We start from the raw sequence: 13510 nt of genomic DNA on the forward strand, positions 1-13510 counted from the left end.
CTAGACAGCATATTTAAAAGCAGTTCGTCTAGTCAAAGCTATGGTTTTTTCAGTAGTCATGTATGGATGTGATAGTTGGACCATAAAGAAAGCTGAGCGCCAAAGAATTGATGCTTTTTAACTGTGGTGTTAGAGAAGACTTTTGAGAGTCCCTTGGACTGCAAGGAGATCAAACCAGTCAATCCTAAAGGAAATCAGTCCTGAATATTCATTGGAAGGACTGATGCTGAAATTGAAGCTCCAATACTTTGGCCACCTGATGCAAAGAGCTGACTCATTGGAAAAGACCCTGATGTTGGGGAAGATTGAAGGTAGGAGGAGAAGGGGACAACAGAGGATGAGATGGTTGGATGGTATCACTGACTCGATGGACATAAGTTTGAGCAGGCCCTGGGAGTTGGTAATGGACAGGGAAGCCTGGCATGCTGCTGTCCATGAGGCCACAAAGAGTCAGACACAATTGAGCGACTGAACTGAACAGTGATAGCAGGCACTCTCCCTGAATTTGAGGGACTTGTAGACTGTTGGGATGGGTGAACATGACCAAACACCTCATACTGGAGTTAAGAACATGGGACCTGGATGCAAATAGACTTGTGAAGGAGTCATAGTTCTACCACTTTGGACAAACCACATCACCTCTCTAAACCTCAGTTCCCTCACCTGTCAAATGGGGTTAATTCTGATGCCTGCGTCATAGTATTACTGTGTGGATTCAATGAGACAATGCATATAAAGCACTCAGAATTATGCTTGCAAAGGCAAATGTTTGGCGAGTGTCGCTATGATGGCTATTGCAGTTGACCTGGATCTCTTGCTACCATGATGTTTTACAGCACATCCCTGTCCAGTATTTATACCTTGTGGCTAATGAATATTTCCACAATAAGCACTCTCTGGTCGATATACGAAATCGCTTCCTGGATTTGCTTGGAGATGTGTTCTTTGTGATCCCTGGGCTGGTCACAGCTCAATATCACACAGGTAAGTCTCCTCGCACCCCTCCTCCTGCAAGGCTGGTGGCCGCAGGGATCCCTTTGCCTGTATACTGGCGGCCACCTGCTCTGCCCTGCCCTGCTGTTCCCTTGCTGAGAGGGAGCTCCCAAGGCTGCCTGGGATATAGCCCTGCATGCTGACCTTCGCAGTTCCCCTGCCTTTCAGAGTTCAGGAATGTTGATCAGTCCTTGTTGATTCTAGTACTTTCCTTTCTTCAGGACTGTGTAGAAAAGTCCCATCCCCCCATATTTTCAGAGGCCGGCCCACACTTACCTTTCTCTTTGGAATGCGTGCGTGTGCATGCTCAGTTGTGTCTGACTCTTTGTGACTCCGTGGGCTACAATCTTCCAGTTTTCCAGGCAATAATACTGGAGCAAGTTGCCAATTCCTACTCCAGGGGATCTTCCCGACCCAGGAATCAAACCCATGTCTCCTGCATTGGCAGGTGGATTCTTTACTAGTGAGTCACCTGGGAAGCCCTGTCTGGAAATGTCTTCCCAAATATCTATAAGGAGCAGTGGAGCAATAAGAAAGAGATTACTTGTGGGGCACAAACCTGCCTTTCTTTCTTTTTTAAAAAAAGTTTGTATTTATTTACTTTTAATTGAAGTACAGTTGATTTACAATGTTGTGTAAATTTCTGCTATACAGCAAAATAATTCAGCTACATATATGTATATATATACACATATATATATTCTTTTCAGTATTCTTTTCCATTATGGCTTATCACAGATATTGAGTATAGTTTCCTGTGCTATACAGTAGGACCTTGTTGTTATCCGTTCTATACATAACAATTTTCATCTGCTAACCCCAAACTCCCAGTCCGTCCCTCCCCATCCCCCTTCCCTGTTGGCAACCACAGATTTGTCCTCTGTGTCTGTGAGCCCATTCACAATTAGGTTCATTTGTGTCGTAGTTTAGATACTACATGTAAGTGATGTTATAGGGTATTTGCCTTTTTCTTTCACGGCTTACTTTCTTTCTGGCTTACTTCATTTAGTATGGTAATCTCTAGTTGCATCTGTGTTGCAGCAGATGGCATCATTTCATTCTTTTTATGACTGAGTAGTATTCCACTGTGTATATATGTGTATATATAAATACATAATACACACACCCCATCTTCTTTATCCATCTCTCTGCTGATGGACATTTAGGTTGTCTCCATGTTTTGGATATTGTGAGTACTGCTGCTATGAACATTAGGGTGCATGTATCTTTTTGGATTATGGGGCTTCCCAGGTGATGCTAGTGATAAAGAATCCTTTTGCCAATGCAGGACATATATATTTAATTTATATATATGAATTATTATTTGGCCATTAAAAAGTAATGAAATATTGATACATGCCACAACATGGATGAAGCTTGGAAGCACTGCTAAGTGTAAGAAGCCAGACACAAAAGCTTATATGTTGTGTGATTCTGTTTATGTGATATGTCCAGAATAGGCAAATCTACAGAGTCATAGAGTTTTCATGAATGAAAGGGAGGGGTCAATGAGGGAATGAGTGCTTCAACGGGCCTGGGTTTCTGTCTGGAGTGACAAGAATGTTCTGGACCTAGATAGTGGTGATGATTGCACAACATTCTGAACTTTCTAAAAGCTGCTGAATTACACACCCTGAAACTATTAAAATGTTGACATTTATGTTGGTGAGTTTTTACGACTTACAGTGAAGAAAGCAAGCCACAGATGGAAGAATATATTCACAACACAGCTATCCCACCAAAAAAATCCATATCCAGACTAGAAGAATTCTTATAGTTCAATAATGAAAAGACAAATAATCCATTTACAAATGGGTGAAAGGCTTGAAAAGACACTATGCAATAGAGGAAAAATGAGAACAAAAAGCACATGAAAAGGTGCTCAACAGTATTAATCATCAGGGAAATGCAAAGTAAGCCCAAAATGAGGCAATCATTTACACCTGCTAGAATGATTAATATTTAATATTAAAAACTCAAGCCATATACCAAAAAGTATTGCCAAGGATGTGGAATGTTTAGTACTTTTGACAAGAATGTGAAATGGTTACAATCACTCTGGAAAACAGCACGTTTCTTACAAAGTTAGACATATACCTACTCTATTATTCAAATATACATAAGACTTGTGTATGGATATCCACAGCAGCTTCAATCATAATAGCCCCAAACTGGAAAGAACCCAAAATGTCTTTCATCAGATGAATAGATAAATAATTTATGGTATATTCATGCAACAGCATACTACTTGGTGACAGGGAATCAACTATTGATACAGGGAAAACATGGATGAACCTCAAAAACATTATGATGAGCCAAAGAAGCCAGATTCAAGAGAGTACATATTGTGTTATTCCATTCACACAAAGTTCAAGAACAAGCAAAATTAATCAATTGTGATAGGAATAAAAATATTGTGTTTCTTGGTAGAATGACTAGAAGGAGCTACAAGGGAACTTCTGGGGTGATGGAAATGCTCTGTATCCTGCTTGGGGTGGTGTTTACATGAAGGTGCACGCATTTGTTAAATTTCACCAAAATGCACATTTAAAATCTGTGCTTTTTACCTGATACTTTGATGAAAAGAGAGAAAATGAGAGGCAAGGAAGCACAGACTGTGAGTACAAAGCAACTGCATTATTAAGGCTAGCTAGAAAGGATTTAGAGAAATAAGCCAGTAACTGGAGGGCAAGTTGAAACCAAGAGTATGTATGCTTGTATGTGTTTCTCTGTGTGTATGCATGCATGCATGTGTACGTGTGTGCTTTAATGAGAGACTTTGTAAGCTTGTTTGCCACTGATGGTGATGATCCAATAGAGAGAAACTGATGCAGAGAAGGAGCAGAAATGGCAGAGCAAAGACGTGCAGTAGAAGAGAGATGAAGCAACATAGGACGCAGTGGAGCATCTTGGAAGCAGGAGGATAGCTTTGTCCTATTTTCTGCAGACAGCTGAACCAGGGTCAATGAAAGGAAGTCACAAGGAGGTACATCTTGGATCAGTATAAAGCATTTTTTAAATTGGAGAATAATTGCTTTATGATGTTGTGTTAGTTTCTGCTGTATAATAACATGAATCAACTATAAGTATACATACATCCCCTCCCTTTTGGACCTCCCTCCCATCCACCCCCACCCCAGCCCTCCAGGTTATCACAGAGCACAGAGAGCTGACCTCCTGTGCTATACAACAGCTTCCCACTAGCTATCTATTTTACACATGGTATTTAAATACATGTCAATGCTATTCTCCTAATTTATCCCACCCTCCTTTGGTTTTTGTTTGTTTGTTTGTTTTGAAAAGTAGAACTGTTGCCCTTGCAGGCTGCCCTGAGGGGTTCAGTTCAGTTCAGTTCAGTCACTCAGTCGTGTCCGACTCTGCGACCCCATGAATCACAGCACGCCAGGCCTCCCTGTCCATCACCAACTCCCGGAGTTCACTCAGACTCACGTCCATCGAGTCAGTGATGCCATCCAGCCATTTCATCCTCTGTCGTCCCCTTCTCCTCCTGCCCCCAATCCCTCCCAGCATCAGAGTCTTTTCCAATGAGTCAACTCTTCGCATGAGGTGGCCAAAGTACTGGAGTTTCAGCTTTAGCATCATTCCTTCTAAAGAAATCCCAGGGCTGATCTCCTTCAGAATGGACTGGTTGGATCTCCTTGCAGTCCAAGGGACTCTCAAGAGTCTTCTCCAACACCACAGTTCAAAAGCATCAATTCTTCGGCGCTCAGCTTTCTTCACAGTCCAACTCTCACATCCATACCACTGGAAAAACCATAGCCTTGACTAGATGGACCTTTGTTGTCAAAGTAATATCTCTGCTTTTGAATGTGCTGTTTAGGTTGATCATAACTTTTCTTCCAAGGAGTAAGCATGTTTTAATTTCATGGCTGCAGTCACCATCTGCAGTGATTTTGGAGCCCAAAAAATTAAAGTCTGACACTATTTCCACTATTTCCCATGAAGTGATGGGACCAGATGCCATGATCTTCATTTTCTGAATGTTGAGCTTTAAGCTAACTTTTTCACTCTCCTCTTTCACTTTCATCAAGAGGCTTTTGAGTTCCTCTTCACTTTCTGCCATAAGAGTGGTGTCATCTGCATATCTGAGATTATTGATATTTCTCCCAGCAATCTTGATTCCAGCTTGTGCTTCTTCCAGCCCAGCGTTTCACATGATGTATTCTGCATATAAGTTAAATAAGCAGGGTGACAATATACAGCCTTGACGTACTCCTTTTCCTATGTGGAACCAGTCTGTTGTTCCATGTCTAGTTCTAACTGTTGCTTCCTGACCTGCATACAGGTTTCTCAAGAGGCAGGTCAGGTGGTCTGGTATTCCCATCTCTTTCAGAATTTTGCCCTGAGGGGTAATGAGTTCTGTTTCCAGGAGCAGGAAACCCTAGCCTCAGATGAGGAAGAAGGAGTTAGCTTTTTAGGTCACCTCTAGTCTCTGGGCTGTTCCACCTGTGAGTCTGTGAATCCCAGACCAGATGGGTGGAGTGAGGGGCCAGCCTCTACTGTCCCCTGCCTGCATGTCTACCACAAACCCTCTCGATCTTCCTGTAGATGCTGGTGCCCCTGTCTACTTCTATGAGTTTCAGCATCGGCCCCAGTGCTTGAAGGACAGGAAGCCATCTTTTGTCAAGGCTGATCACACTGATGAAATCCGCTTCGTCTTTGGAGGCGCCTTCCTGAAGGGCAACATTGTCATGTTTGGTAAGAAACTGGCCTGAGGGGTTCCTGCTCTTGCAGGAACATGAAATAGGGAGAAGGGGATAAGGAGAGAATCACCACCTTTAGCATGAAGCCTCGCCCACCCCACCACTATGCAAGAGCCTGGGAGTGCTGGCGGGGTGGACTGAACCTCTGGTTAACAGACACAACCTTTCCCTGGAGAATGGCCCCAGTCATAGTTTTAGAAACAAGGATGAAAAAGAAGGGCCAACATTTGCTCGATAAATGTTTCTGTTTGGACTAAAGGCAGGGTGGCCATCTGGGGGCACTCATGCAATTCAATATTTATTTACTTGGCTGCACTGGGTCTTAGCTGTGGCCTGTGAGTTCTTCCATTGTCCTTGCGGCACACAGGATCTTAAGTTCTACCATGTGATCTCTTAATAGCAGCATATAGGATCTAGTTCCCTGACCAGGGATCGAACCTGGGTCCCCTGCATTAGGAGTGCACAGTCTTAGTCTCTGGACCACCAGTAAGTCCCACAATCTGATCATTTTGAGAAACAAAGCCACTTAGTTCCCTCTCCCTGACACCTGATCTTATCCTCCCCGCCCTTCCCAGAGCTCCCCTGAGGCTACCATCCAGGGCTTTCAAAGGCAAAAGCCATATTTTTCATAATTTTAGCTGAAAGTGGTGTGGATTCAGGTGATCTTATGTGAATGCTTGTGAACTGTTTCTAGTGAGGTTAGCTCATTTATTCCTGAGCTTATGACCTGTTCATTGAGGTTATCAAAATTTTAAAAACCACAGGAACTATACACAGGAGTTAGGACTAAACTATTTCATTTAAAAAATTGCACAATATGGACCCTTAACCAATTCACACTGGCCGCTCTGTGATAAGGACAGAACCTCTCCTCTAGAGTGTGTGTAGTGTGGTTTGTTCATTGCTTTATTTATTCTTTCTTATCTTTAATGCCAGTAATAACAGAACTACCTCTTAGGTTGTCATAAGGATTAAATGAAACAATTCTCATAAATCACGTGGTGAGTGCTTAATAAATATTACTATTACTACTCAGTAGCCATCACTGAGTCTATAGTATGTGATGGGCACATGGACTCTCAAAAATGGACAAATGAACAACATGTGTTTGGGTCAAAGAGTTAAATTACTTGGTATCTGAAGAGCTTGTGAAATCAATGAGAAAAGCACAACCCAGTCAAAAACTGAGTAACAGATATAAATAGATAGTTTAGGGAAACAGAAACACCAGTGGCTTTTGAACATAAAAATCTACCTAGACTGGCTCCTGGCAAAGAGGATTAAAAACTAACCTTGACCAAGTAATCATTTTTCATAGGTCAAAGTTGGGAAGAACATTTTACATAATGTATTTGAGCAGGTGGGGGATAATAGATAACCTCATGTATCAATGGAACACTCTATCAAAACTTAAAATGCACGTAGTCATTAGTCCAACAATTCAACTTCTAAGATTTTTTTGTGTGTGCAGTTATACTTCCTCGTGTGCAAAAATATATATGCACACAGTGAAACATTGCTTTTTTGAGCAAAAGATTCAAAAAATGTCAAGACCCATTAATATAGTACTGGATACCTGAATAATATATTTACATATAATTAAATATAAATATGGGCTTCGCATGTGGCTCAGTGGAAAAGAATCTGCCTGCCAATGCAGGAGATGCCAGAGATGTGGGTCTGATCCCTGGATTGGGAAGATCCCCTGGAGGAGGAAATAACAGCCCACTCTAGTATTCTTGCCTGGAAAATCCCATGGACAGAGGAGCTTGGCATGCTACTGTCCATGGTGTAACAAAGAGACGGACATGACTGAACGCACACGCAAGCACATACATATAAATATATATTTATATATTATATGTTTCTAGAACAACAAAGAGCAACAAATGGAAGTTTTATAGGTGCCAATGTGGAACTAACTCCTGGATACGATTTTAGTGAAAGAGAAAGATATAGAATGTGTGTCCATTATAGTACCAAGTGTGTAAAAAGATGTCTGCTTAAAGCCCTGTGCACATCTACACTCTTTCAGAAGTGCACTCAAGAACGAGGAAACAATGGTCGCCTCTGAGGTTGCCTCTGAGGCTGGTAACTCAGTGACTAGAGAGAAGAGATGGGGAGAAACTTAACTTTCATTAGATTTACTTTCTGTGTTTCTAATTTTGTACTTTGAGCAGTATTACATTTTCAAATTAAAAAATATACATACAATTAATGGATTGGTAGAGAGGGAAAGAGGTGATCTTTGTCCCCAAGGAAATCGCAGTCACATGGAAAAGGCTGGAAGAGCACTGGACAGACAGCAACGGTGTGTGTTCAGCCTCTACCATGCGAAAGCATGGTTGCTTGGGAAGGTGATTGTCTGCAAATGCACAATGAGTACTGCGACTTAGCTGGCTGTTAGGGACGCAACAGAAAGAAAGGCGCCAAAGCAATTCATCCAATGTGAGGCCCCTTGGGCTTCTGGCACATCATTGTGGGAATGAGATTTTGTGATTATTTCCTCCAGAAGAAGCCACAGAGGAAGAGAAAGGGCTGAGCAGGAAGATGATGAGATACTGGGCTAACTTTGCTCGGACTGGGTAAGTGAACCTCCCATCTTCCTCCATACCAGATGTTTGAGGATGAAAATCTCACTGGGTATTTGAGGCAAAAAAATCTCTCACTTCCAGGAATCCTAATGGGAAAGGTCTGCCTCTGTGGCCGGCCTACAGGCAGTCTGAGGAATACTTGCAGCTGGACTTGAACATAAGCGTGGGACAGAGATTGAAAGAGCTGGAGCTGAAATTTTGGACAGAAACCCTCCCCTTAATGATGACCTCGTCCGGAGCTCTCCTGGCTTCTCTTTCTTCCTCAACCTTCCTTTTTCTACTCCTGCCTTTCATTTTCTCTTTTGCTCCCTGAGAAGTTATCTTTGTGTAGTTTTGGTTTTCCTTCTCCTACAATTTCTTCCACCATCATTAGCTTCATCTGTGTTCAGTTACTTTATGGAATCAGCTGCTTTATCTGTGTTTTGGGAACTTGGGAATGATCCTTAAAAAACTATTTTCAACATAAAAAAATGCAATTTGTCTTGGAAGGCTACCAGATTTCTTTAGTAAAGCTGGAAGAGGGCTGGGCCATCAGTTGGCATCATCATGATCCTGTTACTGATCTAAAATAAAATAAGAATGCAAAACATATATAGGGAACAGAATTTAATTCTGAGCTGAAAACTCTCCCCATAGTCCCAGCAACCAAAATGAAGTGGGCTTTCTATCAGCAAAACGTATCTTGTGTACGTTTCCCAAATTACGAGTCCTCCAACCCCCATCCAGGTGAATTTTAACCACAAACCAAGAATGGATGTCCTGAACATCACTGCCTTGAACTATGTCTCTTATCTGACTCTGGAGATATTTCAGGGAGGGGGATATACCAGAGATCCTCCTCAGAAATGGAAACCAGGTGTCCTCCAGGGTCTGAGTCCCAGAAGTTAAGCACCAAGCAGCAAGTTCAGTCAGAGACACCAAGAAGAAAAGATGTTACATGGATGTGTGAAGCCTAATCCATCATTCAGTAAATCTACACTGGGTGCCTGATAGATACCAGTAATATCTCCAGTGGGCAGATAGTGGTTAACAAAGGCATACTCTCCACTGAATGGTAAGCAGACAGGAAGCAAACATTCAAACATGTGACTATCTTACATTATTACATTGAAGAGTTCACTCAGGAAAGTAAGGTGTTTTAAGAAAGTATAAGAGGGGAACCTAACTTAGGTGAAAGTCTCAGGAAGCTCTCTCTGGAGAAATAACATTTGTAATAAGAAGGGATGAATTAAAGTTAACCACATGATAATTAGGGAGAACATTATACATACCATCAGTCAAAGGGTATACTTTGACTTTTTATACCCATATAATCCCTGTTACATCCATATAACTTACCCAGGTAATTAGTGTTTATTTTTTATTCCTTCAGAATTACACATAAAGTACACAGAATAAGAAAGTCTCTGAAATCTCAGTAACTTACAGTTCATCTAGGTCAGAGATTTTTGCTTACAGCCTGAATCTGATGCCCACAAGTATTTTGTTTAGCTCACACAATGTCAAATATGTTTTGGAATTATTTTCCACCTAATTTTAAATTAGGGAAATTTCACATTAAAAGCTATATTTACAGCTTCTCAACAACAGATCTGGTGACACTGGAACAGAATTACCACACGGTAATGTGGACTTCTGAAAGCCCGTGAAGTACCTTTGTGCAAATTAGAAGATATCCTTTCCTCAGAACTCTCCCCAGAAAATATCTACATCTGTGATATGAATGACACATCCTCTGAAGTAGTGTCCTTGTGCAGTGGACAACCTTCATAACTGTCCTCTGATGGAACAGTCTGCAGGAGCTGAGGAGTGGCTATCCCTTGACAAAGGAATGAACTCTCAATGTTCCACAGCCCTCACTATTCCCCACTGTCTTGGTCCTGGCCCACTTCGCTCACTGACATTTCCTGCCCCCTGAAGGTGTTTAGGTTTGGACCCTTTACCTTCTCATTCTACAGTAATCTGCAGAGGTGATGGGATTCACCCAAGATCACTTAGTGAGTTAGCAGCAAGCCAACTTTGAATCAACCAGGCCTTGAATCTCTTGTCCCTCCAGAGCAAGACTCTTCCTGCCATGTTGGCTGCCTCCATCAGCAGATGATCCAAAGTCACTGGATTGTCTCTAGTTTAAGTGATTTTGAAAGTTGCAGATCAGTGATGTTCAGGCTAATTTATGGCTCTTAAAAGAGGGACTGAGCCATATGCAAGCAAGCTGAAAATTCAATTGCTTCTGCAGCTGCAGAAGGCTAATTTCTACATTGATATTTGGCAAAACTACCAACTAGAAAATACCACTCAATTCATATTTTTAAATATTATTATATTAAATGAAATTACACATATTATTTATATACTGAATGCAGTCCTAACATCAAATATGGTTCTTATTTTGGTTGGTATCTTGCTGGAGGGAGCATATTTCTACTTCATCCAGATATAGGGCCCTCTCTCCTCATATTCCTGTCCACCTGCAACCAGATGTTTTATCAAATCAAAGTTGAAATATAAATGACATTTGGTATCCAACATTTTTCATTTAATTCAGAATTTATATGGGGTGTAAGTAGAAGAATTATATGGAGGTTTTTTTCAAAATCCAATGTCCAGCCACACCCCAGTCTAACTGAGGCAAAATCTTCTTGGGAGGGACCTGGATATCTATATTTTCAGCTTTTACATGTTCAATGCACACCCTGAATAAGAACTGCTGAGCGTTAATCATGTGGCATATGTATTTTTCTAATTGTTAGAGCATCTTAAAAAAAATCCATTTTTATGGGGCATGGCCAAGATGGCAGAGTAGGAAGACCCCAATTCCACCTACTCTCATGGGCAAACTAAATTATAGCTATTTACAGAGCAATTATCAATGAGAATGACATGAAGACTAGCAGAAAATATTTTGATAGGCTAATAATTAAAGATATTAATTAAAAGAGGATCTACAATGAGATAGGTTGGAGGGGCAGAAATATTATAGTCAAGATCCATACCCCTGTATAGGCAACCCACAAACAGGATTATAATTCTAACTGCAGAGGTTCCCCCCAAGAGTGAGGAGTCGAAACTCCACATTGGGGTCCTCAGTCCAGAGACCCTGCACAGGAAGATGATCCCCCAAAACATTTGACTTGGCAAGCCAGTGGATCTAACTTTCATGAAAGACAGAAGGCTGTAGGAAACAGAAACTCCACACTTAAGGACACACACAGAATATTACATGCTCGGAGACCCAGGGCAGAAGCAGTCATTTGAAATTACCTGGGTCAGACTCATCACAGTAGGCCAACATCACCCTGATACTAAAATCAAATGAAGATATCACACAAAAAAGAAAATTACAGGCTGATATCACTAACAAACATAGATGCAAATTCCTCAACAAGCTATTAGCAGATTGAATTCAACTATGCAGTAAAAGGAACATATAACATGATCAAGCAGAATTTATGGCAGGCATGCAGAGATAGTTCAATATCTGAAAATCAATCAATATTAAATACCACACCAACAAATTGAAGAATAAAAATCACATGATAATCACAATAGATGTAGAAAAAGCTTTTGACAAAATTTGACCATTTATGATAAAAACTCTCAAAAAACAGATGTAGAGGGAACAAACCTCAACATAATATAGGCCATCTATGACAAGCCCACAGATAACATCACACTCAATAATGAAAAGCTGAAGGCATTTCCTCTTGTCAGAAACAAGCCAAGGATGCCCACCCTCACCACTTTTATTCAGCTTAGTACTGGAGGTCTTAGCCACAGAAATTTGACAACAAAAAGAAATAAAAGGAATCCAGATTTCCTTTTGTTCCTGTTTGCAGATGGCATGATACTATATATAGAAAATCCTAAAGCTACCACTGAAAAAACATTCGAACTCATCAATGAATTCAGTAATGATTCAGGATACAAAATTAATATACAGAAATCTGCTATGTTTCTATACACTAACAATGAACTATCAGAAAGAGAAATTTAGAAAACAATTCCATTCACAATCACATCAAAAAGAATAAAATACCTAAGAAATAAATCTAACCAAAGAGATAAAACACTTGTACTCAAAAAGCTATAAGACACTGACCAAAGAAATTAAGGATGACACAAACAAATGGAAAGATACACTGTGCTCATGGATTAGAAGAACTGATATTGTTAAATTGACCCTACTACCCAAGACAGTCTACAGATTCAATACAATTCCTATAAAAATGCCCATGGAATCTTTCACAGAACTAGAACTATTTGTATGGAGACACAGAAGAACCAGAATAGCCAAAACAATATTGAGAAAGAAGAACAAATCTGAAGGTATCATGTTTCCTGATTTCAAACTCTCGTACAAAACTACAGTAATCAAAACAATATGATCCTGGCACAAAAAGGGACACACAGATCAATGGAACAGAGGAGAGTCCCGAGTGAACTCACACACATCCGGTCCATTAATCTAGGGCTTCCCAGGTGGCACCAGTGGCACAGAACCTGCCTGCCGATGCAGGAGACATAAGAAACACAGTTTGAATCTCTGGGTCGGGAGGATCCCCTGGAGGAGGGCATGGCAACCCACTCCAGTGTTCTTGCCTGGAGAATCCCAAGGACAAGGGAGCCTGGTGGGCTATAGTCCATAGGGTCGCAAAGAGTCAGACACGACTGAAGCGACTAGGCACACAGCACGCAATCTAGCACAAAGTAAGAATACACGCTGACGGTAGAGACAGCCTCTCCAATAGACGGTGCTGGGGAAACTGCAACATGCAAAATAATCAAACAGGATGACTTTCTCACACCATAATCAAAAATAAATTCAAAATGTATTAAAGACTTAAATGTAGGACCCCAAATCATAAAACTTACAGAAGAAAACATAGGTAGTACATTCTTTGACTTTGGTCTTAGTAATGTTTTTTGGATCTATCTCCCCAGGTAAGGGAAACAAAAGCCAAAACAAACAAATGAGGTTACATCAAACTAAAAAGGTTTTATACAGCAAAGGAAACTATCAACAAAACAAAAAGTCCACCTGCTAAATGGGAGAAGATATTTGCAAATGATATATATGATAAGAGGCTAATATCCAAAATACACAAAGAACTCACAGAACTCAACATCAAAAAAAAAAAAAAAGATTTTAAAATGGGCAGAGGACCTGAGCAGACATTTTTTCCAAAGAAGATATACAAA

General features: G+C 40.7%; 1 protein-coding gene across 4 annotated transcripts in view; it reads left to right on the top strand.

Annotated features, from left to right (window-relative positions):
* The window catches only part of CES5A (carboxylesterase 5A), a 271038-nt gene extending 262124 nt beyond the window's left edge, over positions 1 to 8914 (top strand). For 2 of the 4 annotated variants that reach the window (XM_070770595.1, XM_070770594.1), the window contains 4 exons: positions 837 to 984; positions 5563 to 5712; positions 8230 to 8302; positions 8393 to 8914. In XM_070770595.1, coding sequence (XP_070626696.1) covers positions 837 to 984; positions 5563 to 5712; positions 8230 to 8302; positions 8393 to 8624 — 603 coding nt within the window. In that variant the 3' untranslated portion in view covers positions 8625 to 8914. The remainder of the gene's footprint in view (positions 1 to 836; positions 985 to 5562; positions 5713 to 8229; positions 8303 to 8392) is intronic. The other 2 variants (XM_070770593.1, XM_019978727.2) reach the window with 2 other exon arrangements.
* The last annotated feature ends 4596 nt before the right edge of the window (positions 8915 to 13510 follow it).

Source organism: Bos indicus, chromosome 18 (assembly GCF_029378745.1).
Source record: "Bos indicus isolate NIAB-ARS_2022 breed Sahiwal x Tharparkar chromosome 18, NIAB-ARS_B.indTharparkar_mat_pri_1.0, whole genome shotgun sequence".
NCBI lineage: Eukaryota > Metazoa > Chordata > Mammalia > Artiodactyla > Bovidae > Bos > Bos indicus.